Source organism: Gymnoscopelus braueri (assembly GCF_963280865.1).
Source record: "Gymnoscopelus braueri genome assembly, chromosome: 1".
Taxonomy (NCBI): Eukaryota; Metazoa; Chordata; class Actinopteri; order Myctophiformes; family Myctophidae; genus Gymnoscopelus; species Gymnoscopelus braueri.
Genome location: NC_137603.1, coordinates 60,904,979 through 60,931,461, shown reverse-complemented (window position 1 = coordinate 60,931,461; position 26,483 = coordinate 60,904,979). Strand labels below are relative to the sequence as shown.

The 26,483-nt window shown below is 39.9% G+C and overlaps 2 protein-coding genes across 2 annotated transcripts in view; both read left to right on the top strand.

Annotated features, from left to right (window-relative positions):
- The first annotated feature begins 11,151 nt into the window (after positions 1–11,151).
- The window catches only part of LOC308087355 (uncharacterized protein), a 77,705-nt gene continuing 62,373 nt past the window's right edge, over positions 11,152–26,483 (top strand). The window contains exons 1-6 of the mRNA XM_080431140.1: positions 11,152–11,238; positions 16,521–16,680; positions 17,403–17,513; positions 18,252–18,470; positions 18,759–18,901; positions 19,119–19,231. Coding sequence (XP_080287266.1) covers positions 16,521–16,680; positions 17,403–17,513; positions 18,252–18,470; positions 18,759–18,901; positions 19,119–19,231 — 746 coding nt within the window. The 5' untranslated portion in view covers positions 11,152–11,238. The remainder of the gene's footprint in view (positions 11,239–16,520; positions 16,681–17,402; positions 17,514–18,251; positions 18,471–18,758; positions 18,902–19,118; positions 19,232–26,483) is intronic.
- Positions 22,798–26,483, top strand: part of LOC308081966 (uncharacterized protein) — a gene marked incomplete at its 3' end in the record, with an annotated part of 6,252 nt that continues 2,566 nt past the window's right edge. The window contains exons 1-2 of the mRNA XM_080423580.1: positions 22,798–23,150; positions 25,639–25,854. Coding sequence (XP_080279706.1) covers positions 22,928–23,150; positions 25,639–25,854 — 439 coding nt within the window. The 5' untranslated portion in view covers positions 22,798–22,927. The remainder of the gene's footprint in view (positions 23,151–25,638; positions 25,855–26,483) is intronic.

Here is a 26,483-nt window from a genome sequence, read left to right as displayed (position 1 = left end):
TGTGTCTCCACTATTAATAATCATAAAGTGTTTGCAATATTTCAGCTCGCTGTTTACTTCCGGGATGTGTGCTACGTCAAAATGATCACTGACTGGAAACAAGCGTTGCCAGATTCGTGAAACGGGCGAGAAACAAGCGCTGGCGTGGTCTATGCAAACAAGCCCAAAAGAAGCGACCAAATAATCCCAAAATCGCTTATACAATAAGCAGACCTGGCAACGCAGGCTAAGCCAATCATGTGCGACAGATCTACATATCATAGCACGAGAGCACAGCTGACAGTCCAGCTACTGCGCACACCAGTGAAAGCGCACACTCAAAAATAATTAATTATTACTATACAGCGCGAGGGCCGGCCTCGTTCCCATCAGTAGTTTAGTTTTGATGATGTCGTATTATTTGCTATATTTTATATGACAGTATGCAAGTAAAAACCCTCATAACATAATGTACAAATCTAAAGCCAGCCTGGCGTTTGCATAGGTAATTAGGGACACTCTGCATAGCTGTACATTTCCTTTTGTTGACCTGGAGACATCAGGCCTGAGTTCTTGGCATTCAGTTGCTAATCAGTACCATTTGCCAATGTTCAAAAGAAGTTGGTCAACAGCTGGGGGGATTCTCTGACACCCCACATGCCTGTGTTCTAATGTAAATGTGAAATACAGTGCATAAAAGTGAACTGAAATGTGACTTGAGATTAGTACTGCCAGGCCGTCAGGCTGTGTGGAGCTCAGGGCTCTGCCCCTGGCTCTCTGGTTCTCTGTTATGCTGTTTCTTGCTGAATAAACACACTGAATGATTCTGGAACCTGGAAACCTTGACGTCTCTCTTCTTCTCCTCTTCATAATTACAACTACAAGCCTGCTAACCGCAGTTTATGCCTCATCATATACGACAATGATAATAATAAGGGACCAGTCGAAATTTACATAAGGGGGGGCATGGAGGAAATGTATGTGCCCTGATCTAAAATGCCATGACCCTCCCTTTGACAAAAAAAAAAATCAATGACCCTCCCCAAGTGATTAAAAAAAAAAGAGTAACCCTCCCCGCATAGAAGTGTCACGATATAGCCTATCGTGGTATTAAAATGTGATGATAGGTATTGTCATGATGTCATACTGTATCGTAATATAAAAAAAAAATAATAATAAAAAAAAAAAAAAACTATTTTTTTGCCGGTGAAAGTTAGGAGTTTTTACTGTATGATATGACATGTAAAGCTTATCATAATCATAGTAATTATTAATCATGTCCAGGTATTTTGGAGAGAAATTAAACAGACTCCAGTCAGTCACTTTCAGTTTAAAGCACTGCAGAGGGGAGGTGTTGTGTGTCAGCTGATGCTCGTTGACGCTCGTTAATGTGACATGCATCTGCACTCTCAAATAGGCCTACATCTAATCTAAGATTGTATTATACTGTATCTGGTATTATAGATTTTTTTTAGCTGTTGGAAATAACTAGGCTGCACTTGGTTGGTAAAGTCCAGATGACAAAAATATGAGGTTTGTGGAATTTATAGTTATGCAGTCTTATATTATATTATATTTGTTATATTAGTGTCTATCTGTCCTCTGAAACAATGGGTTTATAGTTAGTGAGAACTTCACTTCTCCATTAAGCTTGCACAAATGTATTTATTTGTGTGTAGAAAGCACTTTGTAATTGTTTCTAACTTGCTTTATAACGTTATTTATAAGATGATGGCCAATGTTGATGATACATGAGAAAAGAACATTAATAATATATCATATCGATATCATGCCCAACATCATGTATCGTATTGTGAAATTCTTGACACCCCTAACCCTCCCCATCAAATACAACATGACATTTAAAACTGATATGTCCAATGTTTTGCTTTCCACATTGATTAGAACATTGCTGTAGTGTAGTCAGTCTTGCTAAATGCACAGTGTATCTGTAGTAGTGGTAGCAGAATGGACAGTGTTCTCATCTTACATGTGGGAAACCCATTGAATCCTGGTCAGATTGAAGAAAGTTGAATATTTGGTAACCAGTAGTTTAAAACTTTTGTCACTGTGCCCTTTTAATTATCAACTACAGTGACTACAACTACACTGTTGCCTACATAAAACAAATTAGGCTATCAATTATGGCCTGATGCTTCTGGTTTTACTTGTGGAGCTAGGCATCTATACACAACTGTCCATATAGATCCACATTAATCACATGCACAGAATTACTTCAAATGATTATGAATATCCAGTTATAGTAGGCCTATTTATAATGCATCTCTCCAATAACGCCTGTTGAAGTTTTGCTTAATTGTTCAACCACCATCGTTAAGACGCTGAATAGATTTGATTGGGTCGTTCACACTCGCTGTGCGTTGATGGCTTGTTAACGACCGTCATTGATTCTAAATAGACAAGGTGTTACTTGATTTGAATTCTTTGTATCCTTTGAAATGGAGAGGGGTCATTGACCACTGTTCTGCTGTACTAAAAAGGTATATAAAAAACGGACTATTTTATCAATTCAAAATTGCATGACCCTCCCTTGGATTCAAAGTAAAATTAGCTGACCCTCCCTTGGACCAAAATTAGAAAGGCATGACCCTCCCCTATTTTCCTCCATGCCCCCCCTTATGTAAATTTCGACTGGTCCCTTAATTTTGAATTTATTACTAAATTATTATTATTAATTATTATTAAAAATATTACGATACAGTATGACATCATGACAATAACTATCATCACATTTTAATACCACGATAGGCTATATCGTGACACAATATATCGTGACACTTCTAGGCGGGGAGGGTTACTCTTTTTTTTGTAATCACTTGGGGAGGGTCATTGATTTTTTTTTTTTGTCAAAGGGAGGGTCATGGCATTTTAGATCAGGGCACATACATTTCCTCCATGCCCCCCCTTATGTAAATTTCGACTGGTCCCTAATAATATAAAAGCCATTTAATTTTTTTTGCCTTGTCTGCAGTTATTCATGCCAGTCCAGTCTTGACAAAGAAGGTGAGACCGAGAGATGGAGACAGGGGACAGACGAGGGACACTGACTACAGTGGACAGCTGGAGGAGGAGAGAGGAGAGGAGGAGGAGACAGTGGTGGACATCTACGATAACGTCAGAATCAGTGAGTTTGTCTCTGGGTCACAGGAGGACATAATGGACGATGCAGCAGGAACACATATTCAGGGTACGTTTGACAATGTTGTGTGATTTCTCTGTTTCAAGGTGTGATTTTGATAAAAATATAATCCAGTGTTTCTCAACCTTTTAGATTTCAAGGACCCCCAGTTTGGTGTGTGTTAGGGCAGTGGTTCTCAACCTGTGGGTCGGGACCCCCAGGGGGATCCCCAAATGATTTTGGGCGGGTCCCCAGATGACAGTAGTGATGATTTAATACAAAAAAAAAGAAGGAAGAATTGAAATGAAATGAAAAAAGACCATTACTGCATCAAAGGTAATCAACAAACTATATTATGAAAACTGGTCAAACATTGGCCAAATCGTCAAATAATTTAAGAAAGAGGAAAAATAAGCTTGTAGATCGGCTATTTTCACAATATTTATCTGTGGCACCGCACGCACCGAGTCAAACCTCCTGCCTCAACTCCTACAATTCCAAGTGCTTGTCAAGGTGGGGGGTCCCCAGTTCAAATATGATTATTTTGGGGGGTCGAAGCCTGAAGAGGCCACAGACCCCATTTTTTCCCTCTGGGACCCCAATCTGCTCTTTAGAATCCTTAGTGTTAATTTAACTGTGAGAGTGTACACCCCCTATTCCAGTTTTAATTTGAACAAACCACTAATTACGGAATTAGGACTAGGCAAGAGGCGTTTCCCCGCAAATTTTGGTATTCTGTGGCACCCCTCTCACCCGCCAAACACCTGAGCTACCCCTTACCATTATTCATAGGTGTGGTTTGGACGTTACAATGATAAAACCAATCACCGTGCCAGAAGCCATTGCCTTTAAGAGAAGACTGCGCTAGCCGTCATCCCCAATCCAATATATGCTCTAGCCTATCTCCCTGTCTGCACTGTTGCCTGGTCTGATTATTATAAGCCGCATTGGGCTTGTTTTCCTTCTTCTTTTTTTTTTTTTTATCCAAATAATTTTTTATATTAATTTGTAGCCTATTGTATTCACAATAAGCTTGTCATATTAGTCAGATCCGGAATAGTATATGAAAGCCATTTAAAATATTTATACTATTGGTAGGCTACACACCGGCTGCTCCCAAATAATTAATTACATCATGTTGCGACAACGCTCCTACGTGGTACACAGACAAACAGTAGCACATGGGTATAATACATTTGACAGTTTTAGGAAAGGTCTATAGCCTATGTACTCACGTTGGCTGTTATCGTTCTATTTCCATCATTCTAATGGATTCCAGGGGTAAACATCTCTGAAGTATAGCTCCATAGTTTCCTCTGAAGTGACGCAGTTAAAGTTAAGTTACATCCATACGTCCCCGTTATCTTTCATCATCCACCTTTGTTCAGTAATCCCGAACAGAGCTACACTTTAAGTTTACATCATAGCCTCTCAAACCCAGACACATTGCTGCGATGCGTATGTGCGTCGCCTACCTACCCAAAATAACAGACATACAAGCTATCAACGGCGCTGCGTCATGTCGTGTCGACAGCTTACAGATCTGTTATTTTGGACAGCATAAACAATGAGGCGCGCGCGCGCCACGGAGTAGCCTAACACTAAACCAAAAACATTACATTACGTGGTCAACAACATACTAGACATGTAACTTGCTTGGAGCTTTTAATGCAGTGGTTCTCAACCTCTGGGTCGAGACCACAATGGAGCACCCAACGCCTGGCGAGCTTGTAGATCTGCTATTTTCACAATATTTATCTGTGGAACCGAGTCAAACAAAAAGGGGGGGGTCCCCAGTTCAAATATGGTTATTTTGGGGGGTCGATGGCCTGAAAAGATTGAGAACCTTTAATGCAGTAAACATGACAGCTTTTACGTGGGGAATATAATAATAATATAATATATATAATATATAATATCATATTCACCCGCAGCATGGGTTTAACGAGACAGCAGCCAAAATGAAAATCACACTAGATGATCCGATCATCTTATAAAAAATGTAAGTGCTTAAGATTTTAGCCCAAACCCAACGGGACCCGACCCGGCCCGTCATATATTAATTAATTTGTAGCGTATTGTGTTCACAATAAGCAACTTGTCATTAGTCAGATCCCCAAGAGTATATGAAAGCCATTTAAAATAGTTATACTCTTACACAGCTGATGCCAAATAATTAATCATCAGGGCAGCGCAACGCAAAAGTAGGTCAAATCAATCAGCTGTCTTGACAGTTGTCACAATGGCAGCAGCAGAGAGCCCCCTTTAAAGTTTAAACCATAACATGACGTATAGAATGGATCTTCAGACTATTGAGATTGAAAAGCTTTCTTCATGTCTTTTTCACCTCAAAGTAAATTTTGGATTATTTCTTCAAATGAGAGCACAGGCAGCAGGCAGTAGAAGGTAACATTGGATGTGATTTCTCCATCGCAACTCTTTCCCATCAAACAAAGTAATCCAAACTGTTTTGTACTGCTTATTTTGCTTGCTAAAAGCATGATTTTATTAAGACATGACAGCAATATGGAAAAAACGAAAATATCTCAATTAAAAATATATTTCGTATAATAACCGAATATCATTCTTAAAATGGTTATGGGGCAGTGTATATATTTATATAGCCCTATTTGCTCCAAGCTGTTTTTTAAATAAAATATAGACTGTTGGAATAGGGTGGAATGACTCCTGTTCTTAACGAATTACCAAGATTTAATGAGAAAAAAGGCTTCTTTAGAAAAATGACTGACTGGCTGGGCTGGGCCTAATTTGTCAATTATTAGTCGAGCCGGGCTGAAATATTTAGGGGATATGAAAGCTCTAGTTAGTAGTTTGAAGTGCTCATGTGGCCTTATAGTTGCTTCTTTTTGTTAGACCTGCGGTTGCTTATTTCTCGCCAAGGCTGGCAACACGGCTCATGGTCCAACGCACAAAGCCATTGTAGTGTCTGTGTGCACTTGGCGGGTGGTTTTAGAAAGCACTATCCCCCCTCCCTAAGCCGTACCCATGTGTGTCTGCAGAATGGCAATGTGGGGGATATAGCAACAACACGCCCACGGGCACACCTCCACGCGCAAATAACGGCGTCGGCATAATGGTGACGGGTAGAGCAGGTGCTAGAATAACCCATCAAATAGTGGTTTGTTCAAATCTCACCTGGAATAGGGGCCTAAGGGTCCATTTGGACCCCTGGTGGTCATCAGACCCAACGTTGAGAAACAGTGAGTTAATCAAGGCAGAAGAGGGATATAAAAGATAGCTACTGTTTTCCGAGCCCTAGTTAAGCTCTAGTTAGTAGTTTGAAGTGCTCATGTGGCCTTATAGTTGCTTCTTTTTGTTTTCATAGACCTGCGGTTGCTTATTTCTCGCCAAGGCTGGCAACACGGCTCATGGTCCAACGCACAAAGCCATTGCAGTGTCTGTGTGCACTTGGCGGGTGCTTTTAGAAACCGGCGGGTGCTTTTAGAAAGCACTATCCCCCCTCCCTAAGCCGTACCCATGTGTGTCTGCAGAATGGCAATGTGGGGGATATAGCAACAACACGCCCACGGGCACACCTCCACGCGCAAATAACGGCGTCGGAATAATGGTGACGGGTAGAGCAGGTGCTAGAATAACCTATTGGGGCGGCGCAGCTCCATTATCGGTATTTAACGTGGTTTAGGGGGGGGGGAAAGTGCTCGAGAATAGGGCCGTGTGTGTCTTGGCGATTACTCTGTTTCAAAGTGGGAAAACAGTTTAGTATACAAAAATAAGTCATTTGTTTTCCTGCAGCAGGAAAACAATTATTTCATTCAGATTTTCTTGCAGCATAATTAACTTAAAGGGATAGTTCACCCCAAAATGACTATCTATATCTATCGATTACACACCTTTGTGTCTCCTACTGGAGCCCACTGCTCGTCATCAAATTATTGGCTTAGGGATGCGACAAAAACAAAAAAATATCCTTTAATTCAAGTCTCCATGGGGTGAGTAAAAAAAGGTAATTTTGGGGGTGAACTATCCCTTTAACGAGGCGCGAGGCGCGAGGCGGGGCTTTGATGCGAGGCGGACCTGGCTTCTGTTGTTCCCCCCCACATAGCAACCAGGAAGCTACGCTAGGGGAACGCTGAACACGCGTTCACATGCACACGTGATAATAGTTATTGTCCATGACGGAGACGCGCCGACTTAGCAGAGCTTGAGGCCGAGGAGGCGCGCCCGAGCGCAGGCGAGAGCCCGTGCCGACTGGCCGATGGTTCTAGTCTAGTGTGGTTTGCATTGCCCTCTAGTGTTGGTTCTACAGAATTGCCTGGGGGGGGGGGGGGTGGGTGAAAACCTTTTTCAATTTCCCTGGAATGCCATTTTCCCTGTAACATATATACCGATATCGATCACCACCATCATTGTTGTTATAGTTGTGGTGTGGACACTGCCTTCCATTCCGTCAGAATTATTTTTTAACATGACATATTCATAGTTATTGTTATAGTTGTCATGCTTGGTGTGAACAGCCCTTTAGTCTTGTTTCTCAGTGGCTGCACACTAGCTGTGTTTTCCATTGCAGGACAGAGCTCTAAACCAGTGAGAAGGACTTTCAAAGCTGTTGCTGTGTGTCTGGTGATGCTGTGTCTCATGCAGATGGGTGGGATCATAGGCCTGGTCATGTACATCATCACTCACTCAGGTAATTTGTTGTTGTGGATCTCTTTTGCCTGTAAGCAGGTTGGTGGGGTTGTAGGGTGTGTGGCAACCTGCTGTTGAACAGCAGTGAGCACTATTGGACGCCAGTCATTTTAAACCAATACCTACCAGCTATTTTTCAGTACTGGGATTACTGTAGCAGATTCGAAACAGGAGGGTACAAGGATTTTACAAGTTTTTCTAAAGTAAATTCTATCAAAGTCACTGTACATGTGAGTAACTGAGTGGATGTGATTAAAATGTTTATTCTGCAGGTACTGGGGTGCTGGATTTCCTTTTAACTATCTCAGCTGGGATTGTGCTTACTACTGGCCTGCAGATAGAAACTGGAAAAATATGGAATGTTTTCGGACAAACAACTGGATCTGTGAGAAGACTGTATATTATTCATTATCTTAAAGCTGCAATCTTTAACTCATGTCCTACCTGGGATTCAAACCCAGGTCCTCCCTGTGAGAGTCCTCATTTCTACCACTCATCAAGAGCCAGTCTCTGATTGGCCAGGGGAGATATTGTGCTTATGAGCTTCTGCAGTTATTAGTTGTCCACCAGTAGGTGTCCAACCTTACATCAGGGTCTACATTTGGGAGAGTGGTTTGGGAGAGTGGTTAACGTTTATTCATAAACAAAATAATAAGTTCCAGAGTGCAGCTTTAATATCACTGATAAAACTGCATGTTAGTGTTCTGCTTTGTGAAGTTAAACTGTTGTATACATACATAATCACATTAACCATTGGGGTTTGTGTTGTAATCCATTTTGCTCTGATCCATGTGCCTCATGGGGGCGCTGTTGACTATGGGGCTTTGGGAGATAGAGAATGTCATTCACAGAAGAAGAGTCACTTGTCAGAGTGCAGAGTGAATAATAAAGTTTGACTGTGTTCTAATAATAACAGAACAACAATACATAACCAAAGCAGTGTGTGCACTGGTCTTTGAAACCTCAAAATGTAACGTCGTCTCTCGCGTCTCTGTTATTATCAATATGATCATGACGTCACTGATGCATCCGTGGTATTTTAGCAGTGACGTCACGGACTAATCCTTGGTATATTCATATAGAGGCGACGTTACGCTTCACATGTGTTTTTTGTTTGTTTTTTCACGGCTCGCGCTACTCAAACACTAGCGGGATTATTATTTCTTGTCAACATTCAAGTAGAACTATGAGAAGGTATAACCCAGCTAAAATAATGTGTCATTATAAAAATATATAAAGCATATATGATTAGAAGTCCACTTCCTCCTGTTGGTACGGATGGATTCACATTGCATCGTTCCGTACCCGAGTATGCATGATCCGGATCCGAGACTACCTCCGGAGGTGGTCTCGGGTACGGTACGGTGATCCGTTCCGGGGAACGATACGCAACGTTCACACCAACCCAAGTGGTCCGGGGTGCGCACTCGGGACCATAGTCTGAATCCGCCCTTAGACACAGTTTCTGTCATGCACTTCTCTTCCCAGTGCCCAAGCATCGCTCTTCATTGCTCTCAGCATCCAATGCTTTTGGCAGAGTGCCCTGGAGAGGAGCAAATAGCAAATGAACATAATAACCAAACAAGAAAACAATCCAAGTATTTAGTAAAAGACAAATATTGATAAATCGGAACATTTTCAGCGTTTTTTTCTCTATTTTTGGCCTGAACTAAAAGAGCCAAGACGTGCTTGTATTGTGTGGAAAAAAATTCATTTGTCTCTGTATGTTATATACTTCTAAAGCTTTGCTATTTGCTATTGTTTCCATTTTTGGGTTTGGGTAGGATTTTTGTAAGATTAGGGTTTAAAATGAACCCCATGGGACATTATTTCACCCTGTTACCTGGCAGAATCTTAAAATACACATTTAAACGAGACAATGCAGAAGTGGAAGAATTATTTAGTAAAAAGCTAGACTATTAATGTGACGTTTTGATTCTCCTGGCTGTGTCTGACAACCTGACTTTGAATCGTTACCACAACCATGAGAATTCCATGTTTACCGTTGTTTCTATGTGACATTTATAACATTTCACTTGATTTTATTCTATTATGACATATATACTACTTGCTGTTTTGTATTTAATATGGATTTTTGATCAACGTATTATATATATTTGTTACAATTGAACCCTAAAGTCCCTTTTCTGAGCATGCCATGATAGGTGAAGAGTGGGCTAAAACAGCAGATGTACAAGCTCACAACGTGTCGCATTGTGACACATTTTCAGCTAAGAGATTTGGTGTAGAGGGAAAAGGAGGAGGCCAAGTATAGAGCCCTATGAAACCCTTGTCAACAAAGTGGGTTTAAGTGGTCAAGTACAATAAGAATGTCACTGCCTGTAGTGTTGTCACAGCTGTATTGTAAGTGCATCTGACAAAAAACACCATTACTGTTAAAGTGATTTGTTAATAACGTGTTGTTTTGTAACCCAGATCTTTTTACAAACTTGTAAACTGAACAGTGGAAGCATTTAATAAAACTTTACTTGACAATAGCATTATTCCAGTCAATGAATTCTACATTCTACTGACCAATGAAAAATACTGTAAGTACGTACCTGATAATACTCTTGACTCAATATGATTGTTTAAAATGACACATGAATTGATACTTACAGTCAAATTCAATGACCATCAAGAAATGTTACTAAATGATACAAACAGCACTGCAGTTTTTACTGCAGACAATGAAACAGATGAAAAGGAAGTGGGGAGATGCATGTTAAAAGCATCCTGTTTCCTGAGTTACTGACCACATACTACCAAGGTTTCATTATTAATGTCAGTCAACATCATACACTGCTTATCATTGTTATCTCATATAACACACTATTACCACTATTATCATTGTTATGTACACCACACTGTCACCACTATAATCATGGATATTTAATACCACAGTGTCTCCATTATTATCGCTTTTTATTTTATTATCAGTTGAATACAACTAAATAAAACTGTTTATTTGTCAGTTGATGGAGGGGACATCTTCTACAGCTTTTGATGAGAGAAATGCAGAAAACTTTCCATTCACTTTCCCCGCCCAGAATGTAACACCTCAATTTCATGCGTACATTTTGTGGTAAAGAGTTTTTCATCCTGCAGATAGTGTGTGTGTGTGTGTGTGTGTGTGTGTGTGTGTGTGTGTGTGTGTGTGTGTGTGTGTGTGTGTGTGTGTGTGTGTGTGTGTGTGTGTGTGTGTGTGTGTGTGTGTGTGTGTGTGTGTGTGTGTACATGCACTGTCTGTGTTTGTGTGTATTTGTGTGTACATGCACTGTGTGTGTTTGTGTGTACTTCTGTACTTGCACATGCATCCATACATGGCATTCACAAGTGCATCTAAAACAACGTGGGGTTGGTTTGACAGTGTTCAGTCTAGACTAGAACAGACATCAACTCATCTATTCTGCAACAGCAAAGACCAATGTAAGACACACATACTGGACAAAGTGAGTAAAGCCTCTGGTCATTTGAAATAATTAAGTAGAACGTATGTGATTTGAATCCAGTGTGAATAGACCTTGTCCGAAATGTGTAAAGTAATTATTCTGGGACAAATTACTTTATTTCCTATATCATGTTTATTTAACACAGAGTTAATCTCTGTAAATTTGGGTAAAACTTTATTTTTTTCTCTCTATGTCTATTTTTCTTCTTCTCTCCCAGTGGAGAATTATGGAGGCTGTATTGGAAATTATAAATGAAAGTTTTGACAATATTTTGGGTGAAATTTGCTTCAAATGTAAAGTGCAATATAAAGTGCAATATATTATTATTATTATTATTAGTAGTAGTAGTATTATTAGTATTATTACTATGTGCTGGCTCGAACTTTTTGGCAACCTCTCTCCAGCACTTCCGATAGACGGATACGTTCTTGGGGATCTCTGATTTTTTTTTAAATATAGTTTAACCACTTTAAACTTTGACTATTTGAAAATAGTTGCGGTTGTAGATCTGCTATTCAAACTAAATCTTTAAACATTTTAACAACACAAATCTAGTATGGGGGTCCCTGGCACAAAATATCTTCAGATGGGGGCCAAATACATTCAATTTAGGGGTGCTTGACATGACATGAAGTATGAGAAGCGCTGGGTTAATTGGCACCTAGGGTGCCGTGACGCAAGTCCAGGGGTGCTGCAGAATACTTTGCTAATGTTTGGAATTCATCAATATCACTTCAGTCTAACCACTTAGACCCTCTATACTTGCACTGTACTTGTACTGGTGTGTTATTTTTCGATCTACGCCAAAAAAATCTTTGCCAAGATTAGCCAATCTACAAGCTCACAGTGCGTCACACTGCTATTACGTTGTGAGCTTATAGATCGGCTATTTTTGGTCAATGTTCCCCTTCCCCCACAGAATAGGTATGTTGGGGTTCAAGTGGTTAAATGTCAAGCATAAATTATTTTCAATCTGTCCTAATGGAAACAGATATTCTCTCAAGTTTTCCTTCTGACATAGGCCTACTGTATCTTAGGGGAAAGGTTTACATATCTACATACCGTAATATGACTTAAATATAAGGTGCTATAAAGTACCATGTCATTCAGGGGTGCCGTGGAATAAAAAGTTAAAAGTTTGAAAACAACTGATGTAGAAAATGTATTAAAACAAACATGCGTAACCACTGTGTGCATGTCAACACATTATATCCTGATTAAATGCTTTGGGGAATGTAAACACACTTTATTTAGTGTTTATCTTCAGTTGGATATTTTTTTAAATATTTTTTGTTGTAATTTCTAATCATGAACGCTACCTCAGAGAGTGTAGAAATGGAACCAAACGGATGCATGAGTCCATTTGTGTCCATTTGGATAATGTCAGAAAATTCAAGTAAAATACAGATTTGCTTTTCCTGTGTCAATGTGCCACACACATACTTTGGGAGGTCATTTGTAAATTAAACGAGGTTCCCATGAAGCCTAATAAGGAATATTAAGAATAGGGTGTTGATAACATTTAAACATATTTAGAAATATTATATTATATTATATTATATTATATTATATTATATTATATTGTATTGTATTGTATTGTATTGTATTGTATTGTATTGTATTGTATTATATTATATTATATTATATTATATTATATTATATTATATTATATTATATTATATTATATTATATTATATTATATTATATTATACTATACTATATTGTATTATATTATATTATATTATATTATATTGTATTATATTCAGGGCTCTAGTCTAACATTTTACATTGGCTGCACTGGTATGCCTAACTTTTTCATTTAGGTTTCACAGCACATAATTTAGGTGCAATTTTGTTTTCTTTTTAAAGCCACAACGTCATAAGATATTTTACACAGTATATTTTCCCCTCATCTCCCAAACACATTGTTAATTTCTTAACACATTATGTAAATGTTTGTAAACAGAAATAAAGATGGGTTACACAATTGAAACATTTACTTACAGTACTAATAGGACATTTTGATGTTCACTTCACAGTATTGTGTAGGTCGAAATGTCACTACTTGAGTCCTTCAAAGGGCACTGTTGACTGTGTTCATTAATAATAATAATAATAATGATAATAATAATACATTTACTTTTGAAGCAAATCTCTCTGGCATAAAATGTAAAAAAAAAAAAAAAGAACAAACTGAACACAATGGCATGAAAAAGAGACAATTATGGAAAACATAAAAAGATGAAAAAAAAACAAAAACATTTAGGGCCCTAAAATCTTATGGAATCATTGCGTTAATACGGCAGTTAAATCGGTTGCTTGTCTCATTTCTGCTTAAAACAGCTATTGAGGTTTCTATACATGGACATGCCCCGTCCGTCCGTCCGTCCGTCCGTCCGTTCATCTGTAGTCGGGTCACAGAGGTAGCAGTTTCCAGAATCCCAGACTTAAAGGGTAATTTCACTTTAAAACACATCTGGGGTCATTTTAAGTAACCTTTTTTTGATTGATTGAATATTTTATTAACAGTTCGCAAAAAGTACAGTGGTACGATTATACAATGGTGCCAAAAGGATAACACAAAAAGCCCTGAGGGCTTGCTTCCATTGTGGTCCTGTTTATTCAATTCATAGAGGAACTAGAAAAAGTGTGGTCAGGTAGGTTATTGTGGCCTCCTGGTGGCGCTATAATAGGCCAATGTGAAAAGGTAGCCATTTCTTCATACACTGCATTCATGATTTGAGGCATTTTGTTCAAAACAATTGTTTTGCTAAATTAGACCTGCTGGTGGCGCTATAACAGGCCAATGTTAAAAGGGTGGCATTTGCTCCTCAACATAGTGTGAATGTGCGTGTAAAGTTTGACCGCAATTGGATGCTGCTTTCATGATTTGCGGCATTTTATTAAAAAATTAATTCCTTTTTTTAACAGGTCGTTCAATTAAGTCCTTGCGGTCTTGTTTCCAATGAGAACCTGTGAGCAATTAGGGGTTAAGAGTCTTGCTCAGGGACAAATTTCATTTCATCGACACATATGCTGGCGTGGCCTGGAATTGAACCTGGGGCAACCAGGGCCTCTGGCTCCCTAGGAGGGCTCACTAACCACTCAGCTATGGCCGCCCCCAAAACAAGCCACTACTGCAAACTTTAGATGTAAATCTTAGCCAATCAAGATGGAATATGAAAAATCAAACACATCCGTCTTGATCACATGACTATAGAGATCATGTGTACCGATTTGCGTGAAATGTGGATAAAATCGGAAGGAGTAATATAATTTTTTTTTTTTACATAAGTCGGCCTCCTGGTGGCGCTATAAAAGGCAGATGTGAAAAATGCAGGGCAAGGGTTTTTCCTTGACCTCTAGGGAGTGCGCTTACAAAGTTTTACACAGATCGGTGCAGTTATAGGTAAAAACACGAATCGGCCTGTTATAGCGCCACCATGAGGCTGATTTGAAAATTTTCAATTGGCATTTCTTCCTCGGCATAGTGGAAATGTACGTGCAAAATTTCAAGGTAATTGTCTCCACCAGGCCAAAAGGCATGGCGAGAGAGTATGTTTTTCCCCCTGTCCGTCCGTCCGTGTGTCCGTCCGTCCGTCCGTCCGTCCGTCCGTGTGTCCGTCCGTCCGTCTGTGTAGCCTACAGCTAATCTTCAGCACCGTTGGCTTGATCGCAGCGAAACTGTGCACACACACTCCCTGGATGCCAATTCAGAACCCCTGCCCCAAATTTTTCTCATGGGCCTTTTATAGCGCCACCAGGAGGCCGATTTGTGCAAAACATATTTTTTGACAGTACTCCTACAGATTTTGTCCAAAAATCACACAAATCGGTACACAGTATCTCTGTAGTCATTAAACGAAACCTTTCTTTCAGATTTTTCATATTCCATCCTGATTGGCTAAAAATGTCTTCCAAAGTTTGCAGGAGTGCTCCGTTTTGAACAAAATGCCTGAAATCATGAACAGACAGCGGAGATTAGCTGTACACAGACAGAATGACACACGGACACACGGACGGACGGACGGACGGACGGACGGACAGGGGGCAAAACATACTCTCTCGTCATGCCTTTCGGCCTGGCGGAGACAATAACCCCAGACAGTGTATAAGTTTGATATTCATTAGATCAGACACGTCCCTCTACTTCTGAGAAAAAAACAATTAAGCAGTTTCTGGGGGGCTTTTTCTATCAGCCTTTATTTGAAACAGGAAACAGAGAGAGAAAGAGTAGAGGAGTGACATGAAAATATGGTCTGGTGGGCCAGGGATCGAACCGGGGGATTAGAGCCCACATGGTATGAACCCAGTGGTGCAGTATAGTTTTTTGCATAGGATAGACTGTGATTATTCCCTTCCACGCGCACTCATGCACATGCACATGCACACGCACACACACTTTCGCTGAATAAAATAACCTCTATATGTAGGTCTATTAAAGGTAGGGTAAGGGATTTTCTTTGGTTAAAATAAGTGTTAAATAGCTCTATATTCTGACAGTACTCATTACTATAGAGTGTTTGTTCATTAACAGCAGTCTTGAAAAGAAGACAGACAGACCTGATGAATGTCAGACACATTGGTGCGACCAAGGTTTTACCCACCACACATCTCAGATACCCAAGCCGTGCGACTCATACACTGAGTGGGCGTTCAACCCACAACCTTGTGGTCCAAAGGGAAGCGCTCTACCGGCTGAGCTACCTGGACTATAGTGTAATCATGCATTTAAATATTCCAAATATATAATATAATTTAAATATATAAATTAAAAATACAATTTTCAGGAAATGAAGAAAACCTTATATTTTAAAAACAAAAGTACCAGCACAATACCATCAAAGTTGGTATTGTAACTTTATATATTGTCAGATACTTGGTCTTACAATGGTCTAAACAATGGTCTTACACCTGCATTAGGCTACTATTCATGATTTCTTCTTTTATTTCTTTTTTTTATTATTATTATTTTTCTGGAGCCAAGGTATGGCACCTGCCATAACTTGCCATACCCAATTGACGCCCTACAATGCATCACAATGTGTGAATTAATGCCCTGATGCTTCATGACACTGCTTATATACTGTAGGCCTACAATACTAAGCAGGACTTTAAATATTACAATAACTTCTGCAAAGAGGGTTTCACAGAGCTGCAGTTTCTGTAGAACTAGCTAGATAAATGCTATATGAACTCATTTATTGTCACAATACTCTCCTCAGAAAACACTACATAGATTTTAGAAATATGTACATATGTTTTTTGTCATTCCTCTTAAGATGTCTTCACATACTCCTGGCAAGCGAGTCAGAGCAAAGCGTGTGAGGAACGATGGAGGAGTCAGGGAGGAGAGAGGAGAGGAGGAGGACTACGTCAATGAAAAAGCAGACAGTCTCACAGACCAAGGCTCCGGCTCACAGGGGGCTACAGGAGATCAAGGTACACATGAACACACTGACACTGTTTCTCTCTCTTCTCACATCATCACTAGAGCAGCTTTTCACATGATATTTAAACTAGCAGTTACCTATGGTTACAAGGAACATGAACAGGATTGTGTTGTTGAAACGTTGCTTTGTGCCTTTTCAAATTATGTTTGCATCGTGGCTACGAGCTGTGTGACTTCCTTTTTGTAAACTTTGATCTCACTCACCGTGGTCGGCGCCTCTACACACTGCTGGTGTGTGCCTTTTCCTTTGTGTGTGTGTGTGTGTGTGTGTGTGTGTGTGTGTGTGTGTGTGTGTGTGTGTGTGTGTGTGTGTGTGTGTGTGTGTGTGTGTGTGTGTGTGTGTGTGTGTGTGTGTACACATCTGCTATTTTTTTTGAAAAATTGTCTGAGAACTAATGATTCCAAAAGCACTATTTCGTAGAATTGGCCTTAGGTCTTAATGAGTTAAAAGAAACATTATGATTGTTATATAGCCTGGTTCCTCCTTGTGTTTTATTTCTCCTTTCATTTCATATTGTTTCGCCATTGCATGTTGAAAGACATGTTCAACTACATTATTGTACATCAGCCATATGAATCTTTCTGTAGAAATTCAAGATGAAGGGTTTCTGAGCCCAGATCACTTAACTATATTATAGTCACTCTGAGTTCTTGGAAATGAAACATTGAAGTAGATCATACAGTACTAACGTTTAACTTTAATATCCTCCAGTTGTCCAGAGAGGCCTCATCATTGAGAGAGACATCTTCAGAGCAGCTGCAATGTGTCTCACTGTGCTGTGTGTTCTGGTAATAGTGAGAACTACAGGCATGGTCATGGACTGTGAGTATCAGCAGGTCAAAGGTCAAAATCATGCTCTTAACACATTGTGTGCCAAAAACGGTCCGGACCGTTTTTGAGAATCCAAACGAGGAGTGCCGAAAACGGTCCGGACCGTTTTTGACCCAATTTTATTTTTATACGTGGGGCCCACGTGGGGGCGCTCTAACGAAACTTTGGGATCATCCAAGGTGTTTCTGAGAAGGAGAGGCCGGATGTGGATCCATGTTAAAAATCCTTCCTGTCGGCCTTTCCAATGTTAACTCCTTGACTAAAAGCTTAATATCTCCATTTCTTTTTAACGTGGTGGAAGCGAGCCGTTTTCGATCGGCGTCCACTCTGCAATGGAGGATCGCGTTCGAAATATTATTGTTCCAGGCGTTAGTCGGGACTCGGGACCCTCCGCCGTCTCGCACGCACGCTTTGTTTACATGCACTTCCGCGTCGGGGCTTCTACAGCACGAAACCTATCAACGTAAGTGGATGGAAGAATAGCAGGCACTGGAACGTATAATATTTTAATAAACCTCTGGCACCCGATGTGTTAATATGATAAAATGAGAAGTAGTATAGTAGTTGTGTTCCATAGTACTTTATTATACATGTTGAAACCTAGTCACATAAAGCACACCTGATCAGGAACATTGACTTTTCTTCTTCTCAAACCTCGTTGTCCACACAGATGTTTTATCTCATCATGAACAGTAACTGTGTTTACCATCACCTGTTGGTCCTTTGCAGATCATACAGACAATAACCAGTTAGTGATCAACCTGACTCAGGAGAGAGACCAACTACTGAACAACCCGACCTTGACCCTGGCCAGATGCAAAAATGTGATATTGGAGAGAGACCAACTACTGAACAACCTGACCTTGACCCTGACCAGATACAACAACATGACCCTGCAGAGAAACCTGTTACAAAGTGTAGTAAACCAGCTGAAGGGAGAGATCGCAGGTGAGAGAGGTTATACAACTTTTTGAAGGAATATTAATTAGTGTATTATTATTGATATTTACATCATTGTCAGGTATATAGTTCTAAAAAAGGATTTGAGTAAACATTTATCATGGCTTATCAAAATATTTTGAGTTGTAAACCTAAAACCATATGTTATTCTTTTAACATTACTCAGCTCATTTCTCACTCAGGTTTAGTATTTGACTGTTATCATGTCATTAATGTGTTAGAACTGATGATCAGTTTATTGAAAATCCATCAGTAAAACTGTTTTTTGATGTTTAGACAAGTCGTGTTCCAATGGATGGCAGAAGTCTGGAGACGTCTTTTATTACATCTCTACTGAAGAGAAAACCTGGGAGGAAAGTAGACTACATTGTCAGACGATGGAAGCACGTCTGGTGGTCATTGACAGTGAAGATAAACAGGTGTGTGTGTGTGTGTGTGTGTGTGTGTGTGTGTGTGCGCGTGCGTGCGTGCGTGCGTGCGTGCGTGCGTGCGTGCGTGCGTGCGTGCGTGCGTGCGTGCGTGCGTGCGTGCGTGCGTGCGTGCGTGCGTGCGTGCGTGCGTGCGTGCGTGTGCGTGTGTGTGTGGGGTGGGTGACAACTTTATATGAAAGCAATAAAACAATGTACAAATCATCAGGATTTCTTCAGTGGACTGAAGTGTTGGAAGGGAGCATCACACACCTGGATTGGACTGGATAAGAACTATTGGGACACATGGAAATGGGTGGATGGAACAACACTGAGAACAGCGTGAGACATTTTACAAGTTTTTTTAAAGTAATTCTATCAAAGTCACTGTACATGAGAGTAACTGAGTGGATGTGATTAAAATGTTTATTCTGCAGCTACTGGTCTGCTGGATATCCTGTTGACCAAGCGGGCTGGCGTTGTGCTTACTACTGGCCTGCAGATGGAACATGGAGAAATATGCAATGTTCCCAGACAAACTCCTGGATCTGTGAGAAGACATAATTATTCATCTTAAAGCTGCAATCTGTAACTCATATGTCTTACCTGGGATTCAAACCCAGGTCATCCCTGTGAGAGCCCTCATTTCTATCACTCATCAAGAGCCAGTCCCTGATTGGCCAGGGGAGATATTGTGCTTATGAGCTTCTGCAGTTATTACTTGTCCACCAGTAGGTGTCCAACCTTACATCAGGGTCTACATTTCTCAATGGAAGAGTAGGGAGAGTGGTTCAAATAACCTTTATTCATTAAAACAAAAATAGTTCCAGATTGCAGCTTTAATATCACTGATGAAACTGCATGTTAGTATTCTACTTTGTGAAGTTAAACAGTAATAATTAGTAATGGAACTGAGAAAAACGCAAACATTTTATTGTACAGAAGTACAAACTGTATACATAATCACATTAACCATTAACCATTATTTAATGGTTTGTGTTGTAATCCATTTTGCTTTAAAGACACAGTTACAGTAGATACAGTTTCTGTCATGCAATTCAATGGTAAAGATTTGCTGGAGCACTTCTCTTCCCAGCGCCCAAGCATTGCTCTTCAGTTCTCTCAGCATCCAATGCTTTTGGCAGAGCGCCCTGGAGAGGAGCAAATAACAAATGAACATAATAACCAAACAAGGAAAGAAGTATTTAGTAAAAAGACAAATATTGATAAATCTGAACATTTCCGGCTGTTTTTTTTGCTATTTTTGCCCTGAACTAGAGTCAAGATGTGCTTGTATTTTAATGCATTTTTATGAATTCCTTGAGTCAAAATTGTATGGAAAAAAATGTTCATTTGTATCTGTATGTTGTATACTTCTAAAGTTTTGCTATTTGCTATTGTTTCCAATTTGGGGTTTGGGTAGGATTTTTGTAAGATTAGGGTTTAAAATGAACCCCATGGGACCTGTCATAAACACTTAAAGGACAACTTTAAGCATGTAATTAGCATGTAATTAAAGTAAATAAAAGATGAGCTTTCTATAGTTTTAGCAATTTTCGTGGGACATTTTCTCTTGTGTAAAAAAAAGACATATTTAGCATAAATATGTCTATATACTGTAGGCTAAATATATCCTTTTTTACACAATAAAAAAGGTCCCATGGTCTTTGATGGCCATATGTGAGTTATTGGGGGCTAGAAGAGCTACTGTAAATAATAATTAAAAAATTGCCGGGTTATTGTGTAAAAAAAATACATATTTAGCCACCTGCCCGAATGTCCCCGCCCACTGTAAAAAAAGATTGCTAAAATTGCTAAAATTATAGAAAGCAGTAAATGAAAAAAAATTAACACTCATCTTTTATTTACTTTAATTACAAGCTAAGACATAAACCTTGGTTGTAAAAAAAACAAAGTTGTCCTTTAAACGAGAAAATGCAGTTGGTATAGAAAAATCAGTATTTAGTAAAAAGCTAGACTATTAATGTGACGTTTTGATCCTTCTGACTGTGACTGACAACCTGACTTTGAATCGTTACCACAACCATGAGAATTCCATGTTTACCGTTGTTTCTATATGACATTTAAATACATTTCACTTGATTTTATTCTATTATGCCATATATGCTACTTGCTGTTTTGTATTTAAAAGGGATTTTTGATCACTGTATTACATTTTCTATGCTTTCACACTGTTGACCAATTGAACCCTACATTCCCTTTTCTGAGCATGCCATGATAGGCGAAGAGTGGGCTAAAACAGCAGATCTACAAGCTCACAACGTGTCGCATTGCATCACATTTTCAGCTAAGAGATTTGGTGTAGAGGGAAAAGGAGGAGGCCAAGTATAGAGCCCTATGAAACCCTTGTCAACAAAGTATATAGGGTTTAAGTACAATAAGAATGTCACTGCCTGTAGTGTTGTCACACCTGTATTGTAAGTGCATGTGACAAAAACACCCTTACTGTTAAGTGATTTGTTAATAACGTGTTGTTTTGTAACCCAGATTTTCTTACAAACTTGTAAACTGAACAGTGGAAGCATTTAATAAAACTTGACAATAGCATTATTCCAGTAAATTAATTCTACATTCTACTGACCAATGAAAAATACTGTAAGTACGTACCTGATAATACTCTTGACTCAATATGATTGTTTAAAATAGACACATAAATTGATACTTACAGTATAATACATAACCATCAAGACATGTTACAAAATGACACAAACAGCACTGCAGTTTTTACTGCAGACAATAGAACAGATGAAAAGGAAGTGGGGAGATATATGTTAAAAGCATCCTGTTTCCTGAGTTACTGACCACATACTACCATGGTTTCATTATTAATGTCAGTCAACATCATACACTACTTATCATTGTTACCTCATATACCACACTATCACCACTATTATCATTTTTATGTACAATACCACACTGTCACCACTATTACCATGAATATCTAATACCACAGTGTCTCCATTATTATCGCTTTTAATGAACTGTGTTTGATAATAGACAGGTTTTCTCTTTTTATAGCCCCCTACTACTGCACTGAACCGCTTTGGACGGGCTTGCTGATCCAAAGAAAGTTTTGAAAGGACAAAACTCCAGGGGCCAGACCCCACCTAATCAGTAATATGCCCATAATAGCTCCATGAATCTAACACCCGCAGCACATTCTTCACTGAAGTACTGCCAGGGCTGGAAGCGGTGGTTTTTATACCTGCGACACTGTGGGAAATGTCTGTTCAAATCTATCAATGCTGTCACTGCTGGCAGAATGAAGCCTTGGGCTGAATGTGGAAAAAAACTGTGAATCACATCCACCTTGGCAGCCACCTTACCCACTATTTAGAGGTAAGGCTTTGCGCGTGGGGCGTGACCACCACTGTTTCCCTATCGTCCGCCACCAGCCTTGTCCCGAAAACCAACGCATTCTCACTCCCAAGAAAGCAAACGGGTGACATCCCAAGAAGTCAAATGTTTGACTGGAAGGGGGGGCTGAAACAGCACATGTTTACTAGGGGGATATGAGTTACGATTAAACGGCACTGAGTCGGCTGAAGCGGACTTTGCAACGTTCTGCACGGCAACTCGCTCGCCTGACATGGTTTCCAAAATTTGAGGGCCCTGGTTAGGCAAACCGGCCTTGTTAGACAACTGAGCACACTTTTATAGTTTTTAATATTTCCCCTGCTTCAAAAGATCCTGTGTGTGTGTGTGTGTGTGTGTGTGTGTGTGTGTGTGTGTGTGTGTGTGTGTGTGTGTGTGTGTGTGTGTGTGTGTGTGTGTGTGTGTGTGTGTGTGTGTGTGTGTGTGTGTGTGTGTGTGTGTGTGTGTGTGGTTCATGTGGGTTTCAATCTTGCACTTCCTTATTGCTAGAGCATTGTATAACCAGCCACGGACAGGCATAGTCACGTTTTGTTAACTCAGTACATTTATATAATGTAAATTTTATTTTGATAAAGCCAATCAAGGCATGGGAGGGATACATGCAAGATAGTTACTATTTGTAGTCAATAGTTAGTTTCTAAGATGGCTACAGATATCTACGCCATGCCAGACTTGAAAAAGAAGGTACAAAAGAGAGATAGAGACAGAAGACAGAAAAGGGACACTGGAGACAGTGGACAGTCAGAGGAGGTGAGAGGACAGGAGGAGGAGACACTGGTGGACATCTATGGGAACGTGGACCATTTCAGAAGCAGTGAGGCTGTCTCTGGACCACAGGAGGACACAAAAGGAAGTCAGACTCTGGGTGAGCAGGACAGGGTGTTTTCTGCTTTGGCAATGTAAACGTATGTTTTCTCATGCCAATAAAGCCCTTTGAATTGACAGGGCCGTCATTTGGCCTTCCAGGGGATGGCAACTACCACACCCTAGCTTTTATATTTAACCTAAAAATTCATGTTTCTTCCACCTTGTTTTTTGCTGATTCATCTGATTTTAGATCGACTCTTAAAGACACATTTTTATGTTTTATTTCTGCAAACATACATTCATTAATCACTTTAAAACTAGCCTCCCTATTTTTGGCATGTCATTACAGATTGTACATTTTAAAAGAAAGGAATGTCCTTTTTCATAAATAACAGATCTCAATGCATCGTCGTGAGCAATCTGTTGCTATTTTTGCATGGGCAAACGATAATGTGGGTGACAAAAATACGTCACGCCGAGCGCGACACAAGTTGCCAATGGTTGGAATCGATGTTGGTAGGGAAACACCAACCAATGACAGGACATCAGCCTTGTGCAATGTCAAAGTCACAAACAATGACAGGCGAAAGCAGTCCTTATAGAGGTTAAAACAAGACAAAACAAACAAGCTCCCAGTCAAACAGATTTCAAGATACTCATCTCCTCCCTCTCTGAACTCCTCCAATGCCACGCGCCCTCCTGCTCCCTCGGGTAATGCCAAGTTAACCTCCTGGACATCCCCAAGACACCTTTTCGGACTCGCATTCCCTACCTAATTCTAATTCCCCTTTTCTACCTACTAGTGTTTCCTAATGAAGTTTTTATTTTGTGTTTCTGTTTTGTAAAGTAACTTCGAAAAGACTACATAGAAAAGCGCTTCATAAATTGTATGTTTTATTATTATCAAAACAACCGAAGCAGTGACACAGACTATAGACTAGAGTGACATAAGGTAATTGTTTCACATTGAAAATAATGACATGCAGATATACATGCACTGTGGTGTGTCTGAATGGGAAAACCTTATTGCTTTTAGTCAAAATAAGGACATAATATTGCAATATGTTTTTCAAAAATATAGAACTCACATTTGCACAATTCTTAATTAGCTGAAATCTCTGTCTTGTTTTAATTGAAATTAAAGCTGCACTATCTAACTTTCCAGTTCTATCCTGAATTTGAACCTAGGTGTCCTGCTCAAGAGCTGACATTTTTACCACTGAGCTAGAGCCTGCCTGCTTACTCTGGGGAGAAATTTCACCTTAAGGTCAGAATTTGTGTCACGATTGTAGGTCGTGTCCTAGACAAAGGATCTACAGTAAATGTCTCAATTGAAGAGCATGCAGATTGGACAAAACAGCAGTTTATTTGTTGTAACCTTTTTGCAACCCTCTATTTTATTATAATTTTATGAAATGACGCCTCTGTGGGTGAGTTTGACAACGTTGTGAGTCGTCATCAGGGGTGTTTTTAGACCCATTTTAGGGGTGAAGCACCCCTACATTTAAGGTTAAAAAATATATATATAAAAATAAATCCCCCCACTTATTTTGACATTATGGCTGCAAGTTTGGTGTTGATGATCATTAGGTAGGTTTACTTTCCCTTTTCATTCTGACCACTATGTAACAGTTTGGCATATCCAATATATGATTGGGTGTGAAACTTAAAGCAGCATTAGGGTAACCTTTTAACAACTATATAGCATATTATGTCCCATAATGATGTAGTTACATGTTTAAGCAATAACAATCATCCTTCCATAAATATATAGACTCAGGGTGGTCCCTGCTAGGGGCTTGACTGTATTACTATGTGTAGGGGAGACAATGAGTTTCAATGAGCCAAGACTGGCCAATCACAGCGCGTCCTCGCCGGACCTGCTTGCAGAGACTCTTGGGTATGAAGTCAAAGACGTTGGCTGCCATGTTATTTGTGTCCAAAGTGGCCACTGATCCTGCCACACAATCAGAGAGGGGGCCCTTTTTTGCACCCAAACATTTAGGTACAACTCACGGCCAAAGAAGTGGTCCAATTCTTTCCCAACTTGCTACAAAAATCGCTCATGCAAAAGTAGACAATACTTTCTAAATCTACTTTCTTTTCCACCTTCACATGTGTCTCCACTATTAATAATCATAAAGTGTTTGCAATATTTCAGCTCGCTGTTTACTTCCGGGATGTGTGCTACGTCAAAATGATCACTGACTGGAAACAAGCGTTGCCAGATCCGTGAAACAGGCGAGAAACAAGCGCTGGCGTGGTCTATGCAAACAAGCCCAAAAGAAGCGACCAAATAATCCCAAAATCGCTTATACAATAAGCAGACCTGGCAACGCAGGCTAAGCCAATCATGTGCGACAGATCTACATATCATAGCGCGAGAGCACAGCTGACAGTCCAGCTACTGCGCGCACCAGTGAAAGCGCAAATAATTAATTATTACTATACAGCGCGAGGGCCGGCCTCGTTCCCATCAGTAGTTTAGTTTTGATGATAATAATAATAATATAAAAGCCATTTTATTTTTTTTGCCTTGTCTGCAGTTATTCATGCCAGTCCAGTCTTGACAAAGAAGGTGAGACAGAGAGATGGAGACAGGGGACAGACGAGGGACACTGACTACAGTGGACAGCTGGAGGAGGAGAGAGGAGAGGAGGAGGAGACAGTGGTGGACATCTACGATAACATCAGAATCAGTGAGTTTGTCTCTGGGTCACAGGAGGACATAATGGACGATGCAGCAGGAACACATATTCAGGGTACGTTTGACAATGTTGTGTGATTTCTCTGTTTCAAGGTGTGATTTTGATAAAAAATATAATCCAGTGTTTCTCAACCTTTTAGATTTCAAGGACCCCCAGTTTGGTGTGTGTTAGGGCAGTGGTTCTCAACCTGTGGGTCGGGACCCCCAGGGGGATCCCCAAATGATTTTGGGCGGGTCCCCAGATGACAGTAGTGATGATTTAATACAAAAAAAAAGAAGGAAGAATTGAAATGAAATGAAAAAAGACCATTACTGCATCAAAGGTAATCAACAAACTATATTATGAAAACTGGTCAAACATTGGCCAAATCGTCAAATAATTTAAGAAAGAGGAAAAATAAGCTTGTAGATCGGCTATTTTCACAATATTTATCTGTGGCACCGCACGCACCGAGTCAAACCTCCTGCCTCAACTCCTACAATTCCAAGTGCTTGTCAAGGTGGGGGGTCCCCAGTTCAAATATGATTATTTTGGGGGGTCGCAGCCTGAAGAGGCCACAGACCCCATTTTTTCCCTCTGGGACCCCAATCTGCTCTTTAGAATCCTTAGTGTTAATTTAACTGTGAGAGTGTACAAATAAAGCCAAATGTAAGGGTCCATTTGGTTCCATTTCTACACTCTAA